The 10938-nt window shown below is 42.1% G+C and overlaps 2 protein-coding genes across 5 annotated transcripts in view; both read right to left on the bottom strand.

The window, feature by feature from the left end:
* Positions 1–310: 310 nt before the first annotated feature.
* Positions 311–7163, bottom strand: haus6 (HAUS augmin-like complex, subunit 6). Of its 3 annotated transcripts, none has more exons than XM_007559910.2 (16): positions 6743–7163; positions 6239–6334; positions 6085–6163; positions 5749–5881; positions 5508–5652; positions 5065–5127; positions 4931–4988; positions 4391–4564; positions 3620–3816; positions 3357–3486; positions 3157–3259; positions 3005–3062; positions 2404–2533; positions 2234–2326; positions 2029–2158; positions 311–1168 (listed from the first exon to the last, which is right to left on the bottom strand). In XM_007559910.2, the coding sequence occupies exons 1-16, from the start codon at positions 6847–6849 to the stop codon at positions 567–569; spliced, it is 2298 nt and encodes a 765-aa protein (XP_007559972.1). In that variant the 5' UTR covers positions 6850–7163; the 3' UTR covers positions 311–566. The 3 variants fall into 3 exon arrangements, with proteins under 3 accessions (XP_007559972.1, XP_016530696.1, XP_007559971.1); XM_016675210.1 differs by having other exon boundaries at positions 3005–3065; positions 3620–3819; positions 4394–4564; XM_007559909.2 differs by having other exon boundaries at positions 3005–3065; positions 6743–7162.
* Positions 7164–8146: 983 nt separating this feature from the next.
* Positions 8147–10938, bottom strand: part of plaa (phospholipase A2-activating protein) — an 8691-nt gene continuing 5899 nt past the window's right edge. For both annotated transcript variants that reach the window (XM_007559907.2, XM_007559908.2), the window contains exons 10-14: positions 10406–10471; positions 10249–10320; positions 9487–9594; positions 8969–9139; positions 8147–8839 (exon numbers count right to left, since the gene is read on the bottom strand). In XM_007559907.2, coding sequence (XP_007559969.1) covers positions 8271–8839; positions 8969–9139; positions 9487–9594; positions 10249–10320; positions 10406–10471 — 986 coding nt within the window. In that variant the 3' untranslated portion in view covers positions 8147–8270. The remainder of the gene's footprint in view (positions 8840–8968; positions 9140–9486; positions 9595–10248; positions 10321–10405; positions 10472–10938) is intronic.

Below are 10938 nucleotides of genomic sequence, written 5' to 3'. Positions count from 1 at the left end.
GGTAATATGCACTTCCCGTTTTCTCTCGGGCTTTTGCGCCACCTTGACTTTTTAATACGCCACCTTGTTTCTACAGCTTCTCACGCCCCCCATCTTCCAAAGGGGGGAACTGCAAGAGGAACAAGTGTCACGGCTTCTTAAAGTTGCCTTTGATTTAAACTTTAATTTAAGAGGGTTAGTATGAAAATATCCAGGCCTTCACCGATTTGCTCACAGGCGTTTCAGCCTCCCAACTAAAATGAACTTCAGTTCAATAAGATTTTTTTTGTTTGTTTTTTGCAAAGCTTCAATGAAATTAGTTCAACACAGGTTTTAAATTTGCACAGTTTACTTTATTCACATTTTCCTCCACATTGAGCTACAGGTTAGAAGTTATAAACTAACCAATCTGTTTATTGAACCAGTTCATGGATTATTAACTCAGCTCAAATTAGAGCTGCGCCAGAGTGCAACAGACGTTTCATTATTACAGTTATATACATTAATTACATATTTCAAGTACAACACAAATTAGAATTGAGAGTCCAAACTTTAAAAGGGAACAAGGAGGCTTCTCTTAAGTGCAGCTAACATTTCATGTCATCTATCGGGGAGAAGGTGATCAGAGTCGGCAGGCTGTATTCTTGTTTCGCTGGCGGCGAATCCGGCGAGTCCAGAGAAAACACCTTGTCGCGTTTCCCATCTGATGCTGCAGGTTCAGCCAACCAGCCGTCCTCCGCGCGAGACGTCTTGTAATCCGGTGAGGTCAGCGAGGTCTGCTTTAGCTTCGTCTTTGAGGCGAGGACGAGCGCCTCTTCGTCTTCCTCGCTCGTCAGAGCCACAGCCTCGTCCTCGAGGTCCAGGCTGTCGCAGCTCGGCATTTCGGGCAGGGTTTCGTGGTCGAGGCTGAACTGAATGGCGCTGCTGCCGGTGCCGCTCGGGCTGTCGTGGGCCTCGGCGTTCAAGGTGTCCCAGAGGGGAGGAGACTTTGGGAAGATGAGCCGTTTGCAGAAAGAGGAGCTGCTCTGATCTGCGTGCGTCTGGGCGGGAGCGTCGGGGACCACGTCCCGCAGCCGGCCGACAGGACTGAGTCGGTCCGTTATGCTGTCCTGCAGCTCGGCCGACCAGGACGCTTTTTTAGCTTCGTCCTCTTCTACGGCTTTTCTCCAGGAGCTTTTCACATTCATTACTTCAAAAAGAAAAAAGTACAAGGACAAATATTTAAAGAGAACATGTTATGAAGACAGTTTTCCATATTACAAGATTTCACGACAGTGAATGAACCATAGGAGGTGGCAGCATCATGCTGTGCCTTCCTTCAGCAGGGACAAAGTTAGAACAATCTGACAGCCAAAGACCTGAGGCAGAGGTTCAGCTGACAGCAGGACAGCAGCCCAAACTATGGAATAGTTTGTTGTAGAGCACATTCATATGTTAGAATGGCCTAGTCCAAGGGTCAGAAAGCTTTTCCATTTAAAGAGCCACTTTTTGTCCCGAAACCTACAAAATCAAACTCACCTAGAAATGCAAAAAAAAATAAAAATTCTAAATATGTAGAATTTTTTTCCTACATATTTAGAAAAAAAATTAATGCATAAAAATTAATACGAATTAAACTAAAGTGACTGAATTTCCAGGTTTTAGAAAAATTACACAAGAAATTCTAAAAAAGAAAAAGATGCGAGTCTTTGATAGGTCAGCATAGTACGAAGCTAGTTACTTTTTAAAGGCTGTTGAAGTTAAAAGCAGATTTTGCATCAGTACATATGGAAAAACTCTGGGGGGGGGAATTCTTGTTGGATGCCAAATCAAAAACCCATTCTCCTATTTTGTAAGAAGTGAAGGGGTCACCTGTGGTTCTGGAACCACAGGTTGCAGGCTCCTGGTCTAGTCAAAGTCCAGACTTAAAACTAAATTTAAGACCTTTAAAGTATCAATTTCCCTACTTTATATTTGGTTTGTCACACAAATCCCAGGCGAATACGTCAAACTCTTTAACATTTCATATTGCAACCAGAGATCAGGAGGAGTGGAGACGTTTTAACTCACTCAAGCTCTCCGGTGTGCGCGGCAGCTGCTTCCTAGCAGCGAAGGGATCCCTCTGAAGGGTCTTGAGGAGACCCTCCAAGCCCCTCGCTCCAGCCTCAGGAGGACTGGTCGTAGTTACAGCGTCTGCAAACTGATGAGAAACGTTTAGACAGCATTACTAAAAATGATCCTGTAATCATTTCTGACAGCAGCCATCTGTACGTACCTGATCAGCCAGGTTTTCATGCTCCAAGTCTAAAATCTCAGTTTTTGTCTTCAGTGGCGCCACCTTCTGATGGGTTGTCTTGCAAACATTGGCCTGACGTGAATGATGAAAGACATAATGAAAACACACAGACTAAAGGCAAGAAAATGGGGTTTTTAAGCAGCACTTACCCGAGGCAGCGGCGGCGGCGACGACGGGACAGCTGAAGGCTTTTGCGGTGGTGATGGCGGCGTGTCAAAAAGCCAATCCAGAGACGCGTTTGCCCTCGATACTTGAGGGATGACGGGACGTTCAGAGGAACTAAGAAAGGTATAACTTTTAAATATACTGTGCTCAAGAATTTCACCAATTTCCATAAATCATGCATTCCAGCTGAGGTAAAGTTAACCTGGTGCAACGAGGCAGCTGGAGAGCAACAATGATCAAGTGTCTACATTTTGATCGTCTTCTAAAACGTAATGTTTAAGGCGTGAACAATTCTGGAAGCAGCGCATGTTCGTTTTGTTTAATCGGTTTTTAGTCGAGCCAGATATTCTGTACCACATTAAAAAGCTAGTCTTCAAGATTTAAAAAAGAGTAATTAGGACTGATTAGATAATAATAAAAAAACATGTCAGAGTGTCTGCTCCGTATCTGTCCGTGGCGATTTCTCTCAATTCGCCGCGGTCATCAGAAAGCAGGGATGCTCTGGGGAGGGCTAGTGACGGACAGACCACCGCTCGGGTCTGTCCAGGTATCCGCCTCCCATCGGCAGCCGCTCGGCCGGCTTACCTTCTGACGTCAAGACGTCTTTTCACATCTTCTGTCGACTCCATCTCTGCAGGCTCATCTTCTGAAATCAAGCAATTAAAAATAAATGAATTAAAAAAAAAAAACAAAAACAAACAAACACTGATTTGGAGAAGTATTCCAACTCTGCTCACCAAGAAATTTTGCAGGAAACTGAGAAAAGATGCTGTGGCTGTAAGAAGCCTCAGGAGCCGGTTCAAAAGACAACGGAGCCATCGGTGAAAGGAAACCGAGAGCCTAAAAGAAAACATAAATAAAGATCCAGCTGCAGGGTGATGTGGAACTGGATAAAAATGCTAAATTAATCCTGTCAGAGTCTGGAGGGTCAACTCACAGGATCTTCATTCAGGAAAGAGACAAGAGGTTTTTCCCTCAGAGTTTGCATCCACCTCTGGTCCCATTCGGCCTGAAGCTCCGTGATGGCACTCCTGACTTCTGGAATTTCCTCTTTGGAAAGTTTCTGCCTGAAGAAATGACACAGTAGAATGCCCGACTTTCAGATACAGAAGGAGGACAAAAAACTTTGGTGACTTTTATAGAGCACATTAAAAACAGAAGCCGACTTAAGGGCTTTCCAATTGAGTCAACAGTGCTGACCTGATGAGGTGCAGGTCCTGCAACACCCGGGACATCTGGTGGAAATGTTCCTGAAGGCGGCGTGCAGCGGGCGGGGGCTCTGCAGCAGGAGAGACCCGACTCCGCTCCTCCTTCAGGAGCTGCAGCGCGTGATTCAACAACTCCATCACACACAGGAGGTTCAGCTGGCCCGCCTCATACACACTGCCTGAAGTTAACTGGGAGGCAGAGATGAGATTTTTTTTTTTTTTTTTTAATTAGAGCACTTTTACACAATATAAGTAGAACAGAGGACGAAACAAATCCAACACTGGAATACTGAAACTATAAGCACGGAAGTTTATCAATTTCCATCAAATTGAATTTTCTGTTTTGAAGATTTTTGGAAAATCTGCATTTCTTCAGTAGTTCAGTGATGCCAGCCCAACCAGAGCCGCCATCTTGTATTTAGTTGGAGTCGACCTGTAGCAATTCAGGTCGACTCCCAGAAGGGATGTATGAAATAAAAGTTCTGGAAATTAAGTACTGCCATCTGTAATTTTTCATAAGAAATGTAAAGAAAGAAAAAGAAAATAATTGTAACATGGTGGTATGCTCTGGGTCATTTTCCCTTTAAAAGAACCATTTAATGGTTCCTCCTGTAGCAACACCTCCCAGCAACCCAGCCAGATTCCTCCTAATGTAATGATCATTGCGTCAAAAATTTAGGTATTCATCCCAGAGTGAATTTGCAAACTTCTGAACGGCATGATGCTAACAAACACAAATCCACCCGTTTATGCCGATTCTCACCCAATGTGGGAGACGCTCAATTCTGTCCAGCAGACAACGAGGAAGCTTGAGGACTCGGTTTGTCCCATCCAGGACGTGTTGATCCACATCCCCTTTCAAAACGCTTTCCACCGCCGCCTGCTGCTCCTTGATAGCAGAGAGCATTCCTTCGATGGCTGACCACAAAGAACGAACCTAAGGGGCGGAGGAGGGCAAGTGGAGCTTTGGTTCAACTTTTAATGCAACTTTTCACAAAGTCAAACGCAACACAGTTTTATAAAGTATCTAAAATAAATGTACAAAGCATCACTGAAATTCTCAACAGATGTAATCATGCAATCATTCACAGATGAGGAAACAGCAGAATGACATTAAAATGCTAAAAATATACTTCAATCATAAAAGGTGATAAAAGGAGAAAATTCAGAGCCATTTATGGAAAGTTTTTTTTTTTTTTAAAACAATCACTGCACCTCTTTACGCCTGGCAACATTATGCTCCGATTTAGAAAGGCAGAATCTGCACCAACATGCTTCATGCTTGTGTAAAAACACCCCGAACCTTTTTAATCTTCTCGGAGAAGGAATCCGCATCCCAGGGAGCTTCAGAAACGTGACGCCTGAGAGGAAGAAAACCCTCGTTAATGTGATGCAGAGCAACTGGCAGAAACTTCCAAGGAAACAAATTCAACCTACTTTAGGAGCTGATCGTACTTGGAACCATCCACTTTGAGGTCTCTCATGGACTTAACCAGGGCCCTGAAATTTAAAACAGAATTAGAAGACATGCATAAAAACAACACAGTCAATAATATCCTGCATAGATAATGCAAGTCAAAGCCTTAAATCCAAATAAATCAGTTTAAAGACAACACAGGAAGACGTTTTCCTGTTTTCCAATGCCTGCTGATGGTGAATGGAAACGGCTGCTGTTAAAAAATAAAAAAAGAGTATGTGGGTGGAGTTTGTCGATTGAAAACAGCTTCAGCTGCTACACAGTGACCTCCACCTGATTAAATTATGTTGAACAGGCGATAAAAGAAACAAAGTAGAACTAAACAAATTTAAAGATTAAGAAAAAAAAACACAAAAATGAGAAAAACGACGAAACCTCTCTGATGCGAGGTTGAACAACTTACTGAGCTCGTCTTTGGTAGTCATGGAGAAAACGATCCTGATCCACTGCGGCTTTCAAAAACCTGCTGCGCACGAGATTCAGCCTTTCCACTGCTATATGTGGGGTGGATGCGGGCAAGGCTGCGGCCTCAGGAGCCCAACTCTTATCTGACAACGAGACGGGAAGTTGTAGTTCTACTGGAAGGAAAACCATAAGCTGCAGAGAGCGGGTTAACTGATGGTAGAGTTCTCCATAAGCTCTACCTGTGACAAACGTTTTCATGTCCTGCTGCATCACATGGGTGGCCAAATACAGCATCAAGCTGACAAACTTGGGACCACCAGGGGACAGAAACAATGACATCACCACTTTAGATCCAGCGTTGGCCATTTCATCCTGGAGTAAATCACACAGATGTGAACAAGGAAATCACTTCATTTTTAGGAAGTAAGGCTGAACTAAAATTAATTTAATTAAATTAAACTTTTAGAAAAAAGTTTTAAGTAGAATTTATTGTAAGTTGTTCCTCCCCCCCCTTTTTTTTTAAATGTTTGAACATTAGCATTAATATATAATATTATCTAAACTATGGATTTTACCATGATTTCCCGCAGCCAGGTGCAAGTAACCTTCCGGAACTCGGCATCCGCTTTGTGATTCACAACAGGCCAGCAATGCCTAAAACAAAGTACATCCTTTATATGACAGAATTTTTATTGCGCATCAATAACTGATCATATGTTCTACCTTTACCTGTACGATTCATGAAAGCGAGCAGGGTTGAGTTTCTCCAACAGGAAACGTGTTACCAAGTAGAAGGCTTCTTTGTTCGGTTTGTTGAACATATTCCTGCTCGGCCAGAAACATTAAAGATGAGTTAGCATCCTTTTCAGGACGTAAAGAGTCGTTTCTGTTTTTGAAGAAATTATTTAATCGGTGACTAGTTTGAAATCGAAGGTAGTTTTACGAGTTAAACTCGAAGTTGCATCAAAATAAAAGTGACAAATTTGTGAAAACATAAAAAATATATATGATCAGCGTTTCAAACAGGGCTCCACCGAAGGTTTTCAACATACAAAAAAAAAAAGTTTGTATGTTTGTATTTTGAGTTTTCAGAAATCACAAAGTGTATTTCAAACCACACACAACATAAAATATGTTTTAACGAATCATTAAGCAATGTGCTAAGCTTTAACCAAAGTAAAATCAACGACTTAAAGCGTCCTGGTTGTCGTCAACTAAAAATAATAAACTTACGGTCCAAGGTTGAGATGTTTGATGTTGACTGGCTGAAATCCCAAACCGAGGAGAGCAAACCACAGGTACTGTCCGTTTTTCTTCTGCATTGGGTTCGGGTTGGCCATGACTGGTCTGCTTTGTCTTCTTTTAGCACTCACAAACCACGGCTAGCTTCCGTGTCAGCTAACTATGACTTCAACGTTTATGCTCAACTAAAAGTGAGGTTAAAAAAAACAACATTTAATCCACTCGAAATTACAATAAAACCCAGCACATTATCGATTTTTGCCCCCGTAGCGCTCACAACCACTGAAAACAACGCCTAGAATGCCATTTGTTTCAATCTTTCTCGTATAGATGCAAAAACTGAACAGCAGCACGAACACAAACCGCCAATTTTTTTTTTCAATCATTACCCGGATGTTGTTTAAAAGTACATCCGGTGGTGGAAGAGCTTCTAAAATAAAGCATCTAGTTTTCCCACCCCCGCCTTAGTACATATAAAATTTTTATTAATTGTATATTTCATTCACGTTTTCTAAATGGAAACGTGAAAAAAATGAACATTTTGAAAATAATAATTCGGTACTGAAAACAATTAGTTTTTTTTATTAAAAAAAATAAGTGTGTAATTTTGACACTAATTCAGAATTCTGAGTTAAAGTCTGAATTTTGAGATAAAAGTTCAGAATTATATTTAAGTCAGAATTCTTTTTCTGTTTTTCAACGCCTGTAAAATAAAAGCATCCATTTTTCTTGGGAAAAATCTTAATTTATACTTCGCTGGGATAATTTCCCAATGACATTGTATACAACTCAATGTCATTGAGTTGTATACAATGACATTGTATATATTATAATACAATATATTATATTATATACTGAATATAATAATTCAGTATTGAAAACAATTTTTTTTTAACAAAGCACCAATGTAATTCCGACACTAATTCTTATAGGTTCTGTACCTCTCCAGGCACCCATCGTGTTCTGATTCACCAACACACAGAGCAACTTCAAACATTCTCTCTATACTTCTACTTTCAAAGAAAATATCACATATTTTGTGCATTCCTCAGACAATCTCTCTACTCCCCATGATTCTACAAAACAATCTCTTAAAAAAAAAAAAAAGGGAACAGTTCTCATTAACCAGACATTTAACCATCCCCCATCCCACACACAGTGGCGTACTGTACTATAAAAGAAGACGGTGACAAAGGGCAGACATTTCAACATTCAGGTGACTCAGAGGACTTTGGCTCCAATATGACTCTGTATTTTCCTTGCACTTCCTGCACATGTGGTCAAAGTTAAAGTGTAACAGGATCATTTATAAATTGGAACTTTATAAAGTATATTATATTTCTTATATAAATAAAAACAGGTGGCAGGCTGTAGGAATAAAGCACAGACTAAATGTATAAAGAAAGTTTGCTCTTTTTTATTGCAGCCCATACAAGTGTAGTAATTCCATCTCAATCAGACTGTATAAGGAGAACAGAGTATCAGAAAGAAGTGCTCCTCTTATCTCTAATTCTTCTCATCATTGTAGTTCTTTTAAAACCAGCTGGCAACACTCGCCCAGCTTCGACGGCTCCGACACAGTGGAGTACTTGGAAATCTGAGAGCCGACGCCCAGGGAGCGCGCCAAGTCCTGGGCCGTCTGGTCCGAGGCCACCGTGGTTCCCAAGGCAACCAGCAGTCTAAATATAGCCTCCTTGTCCTGTACCGTCTCCAGGGCCCTGCTGGCCACGGACAGACACTGAGCCTTGGCGTCCAGGTCAGGCTGAATGTGAAAGCAGCCCGCGTAGTTCAGCACCAAAGTCGCCAGGGCGATGTGGATGTTCTTGTTGAAGACGGCGGCCAGGTCGGCGGCGCGCGACAGCACGGCTTCGCGCTGCGACACCAGGAGAGCTCGGCCGTGTCTGCCGCTGAAGCTGTTGCACAGGGTGCGCAGCGCCAGCAGCTGGTTGGCGGGGCGACCGTCGGGCCTCATCAGGCTCAGCAGGTGGTTGCACAGCTGGACGCCTTCTGCCTCGCCGCAGAGGCTCTCGTTAACCTGCGGGTGGCGCACCGCCAGCCTCAAGATGTCCAGGACAGGGAACACAATATCTACAATAAACAAAAAACAAAAAGGGAAAAACAAAGTAGAATAGAGTGTTTTTGTTTTGCTTTGTTGTGATTGAAAATAAATCAATTCCTACAAACAACTAGGAAAAAAAAAAAAAAAAGACTTTTTACCTTCAGGCCAATGCGAGACCTTCCAGAGGAGGCTGATCTGCTGAATGGTAGGAGGAGTTTCAGGTGAGTTGGCCCCACACACCACCAGCAGCAGCTGCTCAAGGCTTCCCATGGTGTCGTCAGAGAGCTTGTGCTCCTGAGGGGCCCCTTCATTCAGCTCCTTAAGCTTGGCTTTGGAAAGAGACAAAACAACAACCATTAGGAAGAGAAATCATTACTCCTATGAAACAAAATGTGATTTTTCACGACTGAAGATTTATTTAGTCAATTTTCATCTCTCTGCCTTTATAAGATCGCAGATTAAACGTTAAATAAGTTAAAAACTGAGCAGTGCATGCAATATTTCACCTGGACAAAAACAAAAACATAAGGAATCTTAGCTTGCGAGTTAAAAATGCGAGTTTAAATCTCTAAAATACCAACGTTGGCAATAACGTCAGCTGTGATTTAGGTTTTGACTCGACCAATGGCAACGAGAAGAGGGACAAAATGTTCACGTCTGCATTCAGGCAACTCACCGATTATCTGAGGGGCATTGGCTTGCTCAAAGGTCACGCCGTCAGTTTTAGGGAAGTAGATGTTAGTTGAGGTCTGTCTCTGGGCTGCTGAGGAGTACGCGCCTTTTCCTGCAGAGCGGAGAGCCGGATCCAGTGAGTGCAAAAGCCGACTCTGTAACCAGTTTTCTGATTTATCCTACGTTGTGCCAAAGCTGAATTAAATTCAGATTACTGAGGCTATGAAACAGTTTGTGCAACATGGTTTTTCATGGGTCTGCTAGCTTTTCCAACAAGGTAACAGACCCAACAAACAAATGACAAACCTTTTTTTTTTTTTTCTCTCAGCGAAATGTTTGGTGTGAATTCAACAACCTTTTCACTAAAACCCCTGGATACAATCCATTTCTGAAGAAAACTAATTTCCTGCAGAAGTCTGCAAATTGTATTTACTTCACAATTCAATCTCAGTAGGAATCTGAGTGTTCTGTGAAAGTCCCAGAGGTTTGTTAGAGAAGAAAAGTTAGTAAAGGGAAAAAAAAAAAAAAAGAAATCATGAAAACCAAAGAAAACACATCAGACAGGTCAGAGGTGAAGATGTGTAGAAAACTAAAGCAGGCTTTGGTTTATTCATATGCCAAAGAACTAAAATGAAGGAAAACCTCAAAGATTTTCTGGATATAAAATAAAAGGTTTACATCTAGTGCGTGCTTATGACCTCCTTAGCTCCCTTGTTTCTCATATTGTTTCTCATATTCCAAACGGTCGATCCAGAGAGTAACTCACCAGTAAACGGATCTGCCACACCTGAAGGAGCGCTGGCGTTGGAACTTGACCCTGGGATGTAGCGCCCAGCGCCTGTGAGCAGAACAACCAAGGCAGTGGAACCATATTCACCAGTAACGCTCATAATGTGAAAAAGCCCAGCAGGGAACAGTCTGACCTGTGAAAGGATCTGCGCCGAAGCCGGAGCCGTCGTTAGACGAGCCAGGAACGTATCGAGATCCTCCTGCCACAAAAATACACAAACGGTTTAAAAGGTAAGATCTCAGCCATGAAGGTGAACATGTACAGTACAATGGGCCTCATGCGAAAAACCAGAATAGATTCTGGTGTGTAATTTCCTAAAATGAAAAGTTTTATGTTGGATTTATGAAACTATGCGCAGCCTACTTTTTTGGCCACGTCAGTCAAAATGACAGACCATGGAAAAGTCTAGAATGACATCTGCTTAGAGCAGGGATGTCCAAACTTTTTGTCAAGTGTGCCAAAATCGTTTTGTCAAAAGTTCTTGTAGGGGAAGAAAATAAAATTAAAATCAGGCCAATAAAGTTGTTTCATTAGTTTGTTTTTATCCAAAACTTTTCTTTCGAAACGCTTGCTATATTTAGCCACGTTTAATGAATTAACCAAAAGCCGATTTGGGTGTAGCAAAGTCTCTAGATCAGGGGTGTCAAACGTACAGCCCGCGGGCTG

The sequence above is a fragment of the Poecilia formosa genome, unplaced genomic scaffold, assembly GCF_000485575.1.
Source record: "Poecilia formosa unplaced genomic scaffold, Poecilia_formosa-5.1.2 Scaffold111, whole genome shotgun sequence".
Taxonomy (NCBI): domain Eukaryota; kingdom Metazoa; phylum Chordata; class Actinopteri; order Cyprinodontiformes; family Poeciliidae; genus Poecilia; species Poecilia formosa.
The sequence above is the reverse complement of the archived record's forward strand: the minus strand, read 5'-3'. Positions and strand labels throughout refer to the sequence as shown.

Coding starts and splice junctions, on each gene's coding strand:
- haus6 (XM_016675210.1), bottom strand. CDS start 6,849: ATGGCCAACCCGAACCCAATGCAGAAGAAAAACGGACAGTACCTGTGG. Junction 3,487..3,619: donor CAGGACCTGCACCTCATCAG/GTCAGCACTGTT, acceptor TCATTTCTTCAG/GCAGAAACTTTCCAAAGAGG. Junction 3,066..3,156: donor GTTTCCTGCAAAATTTCTTG/GTGAGCAGAGTT, acceptor GCTTGATTTCAG/AAGATGAGCCTGCAGAGATG.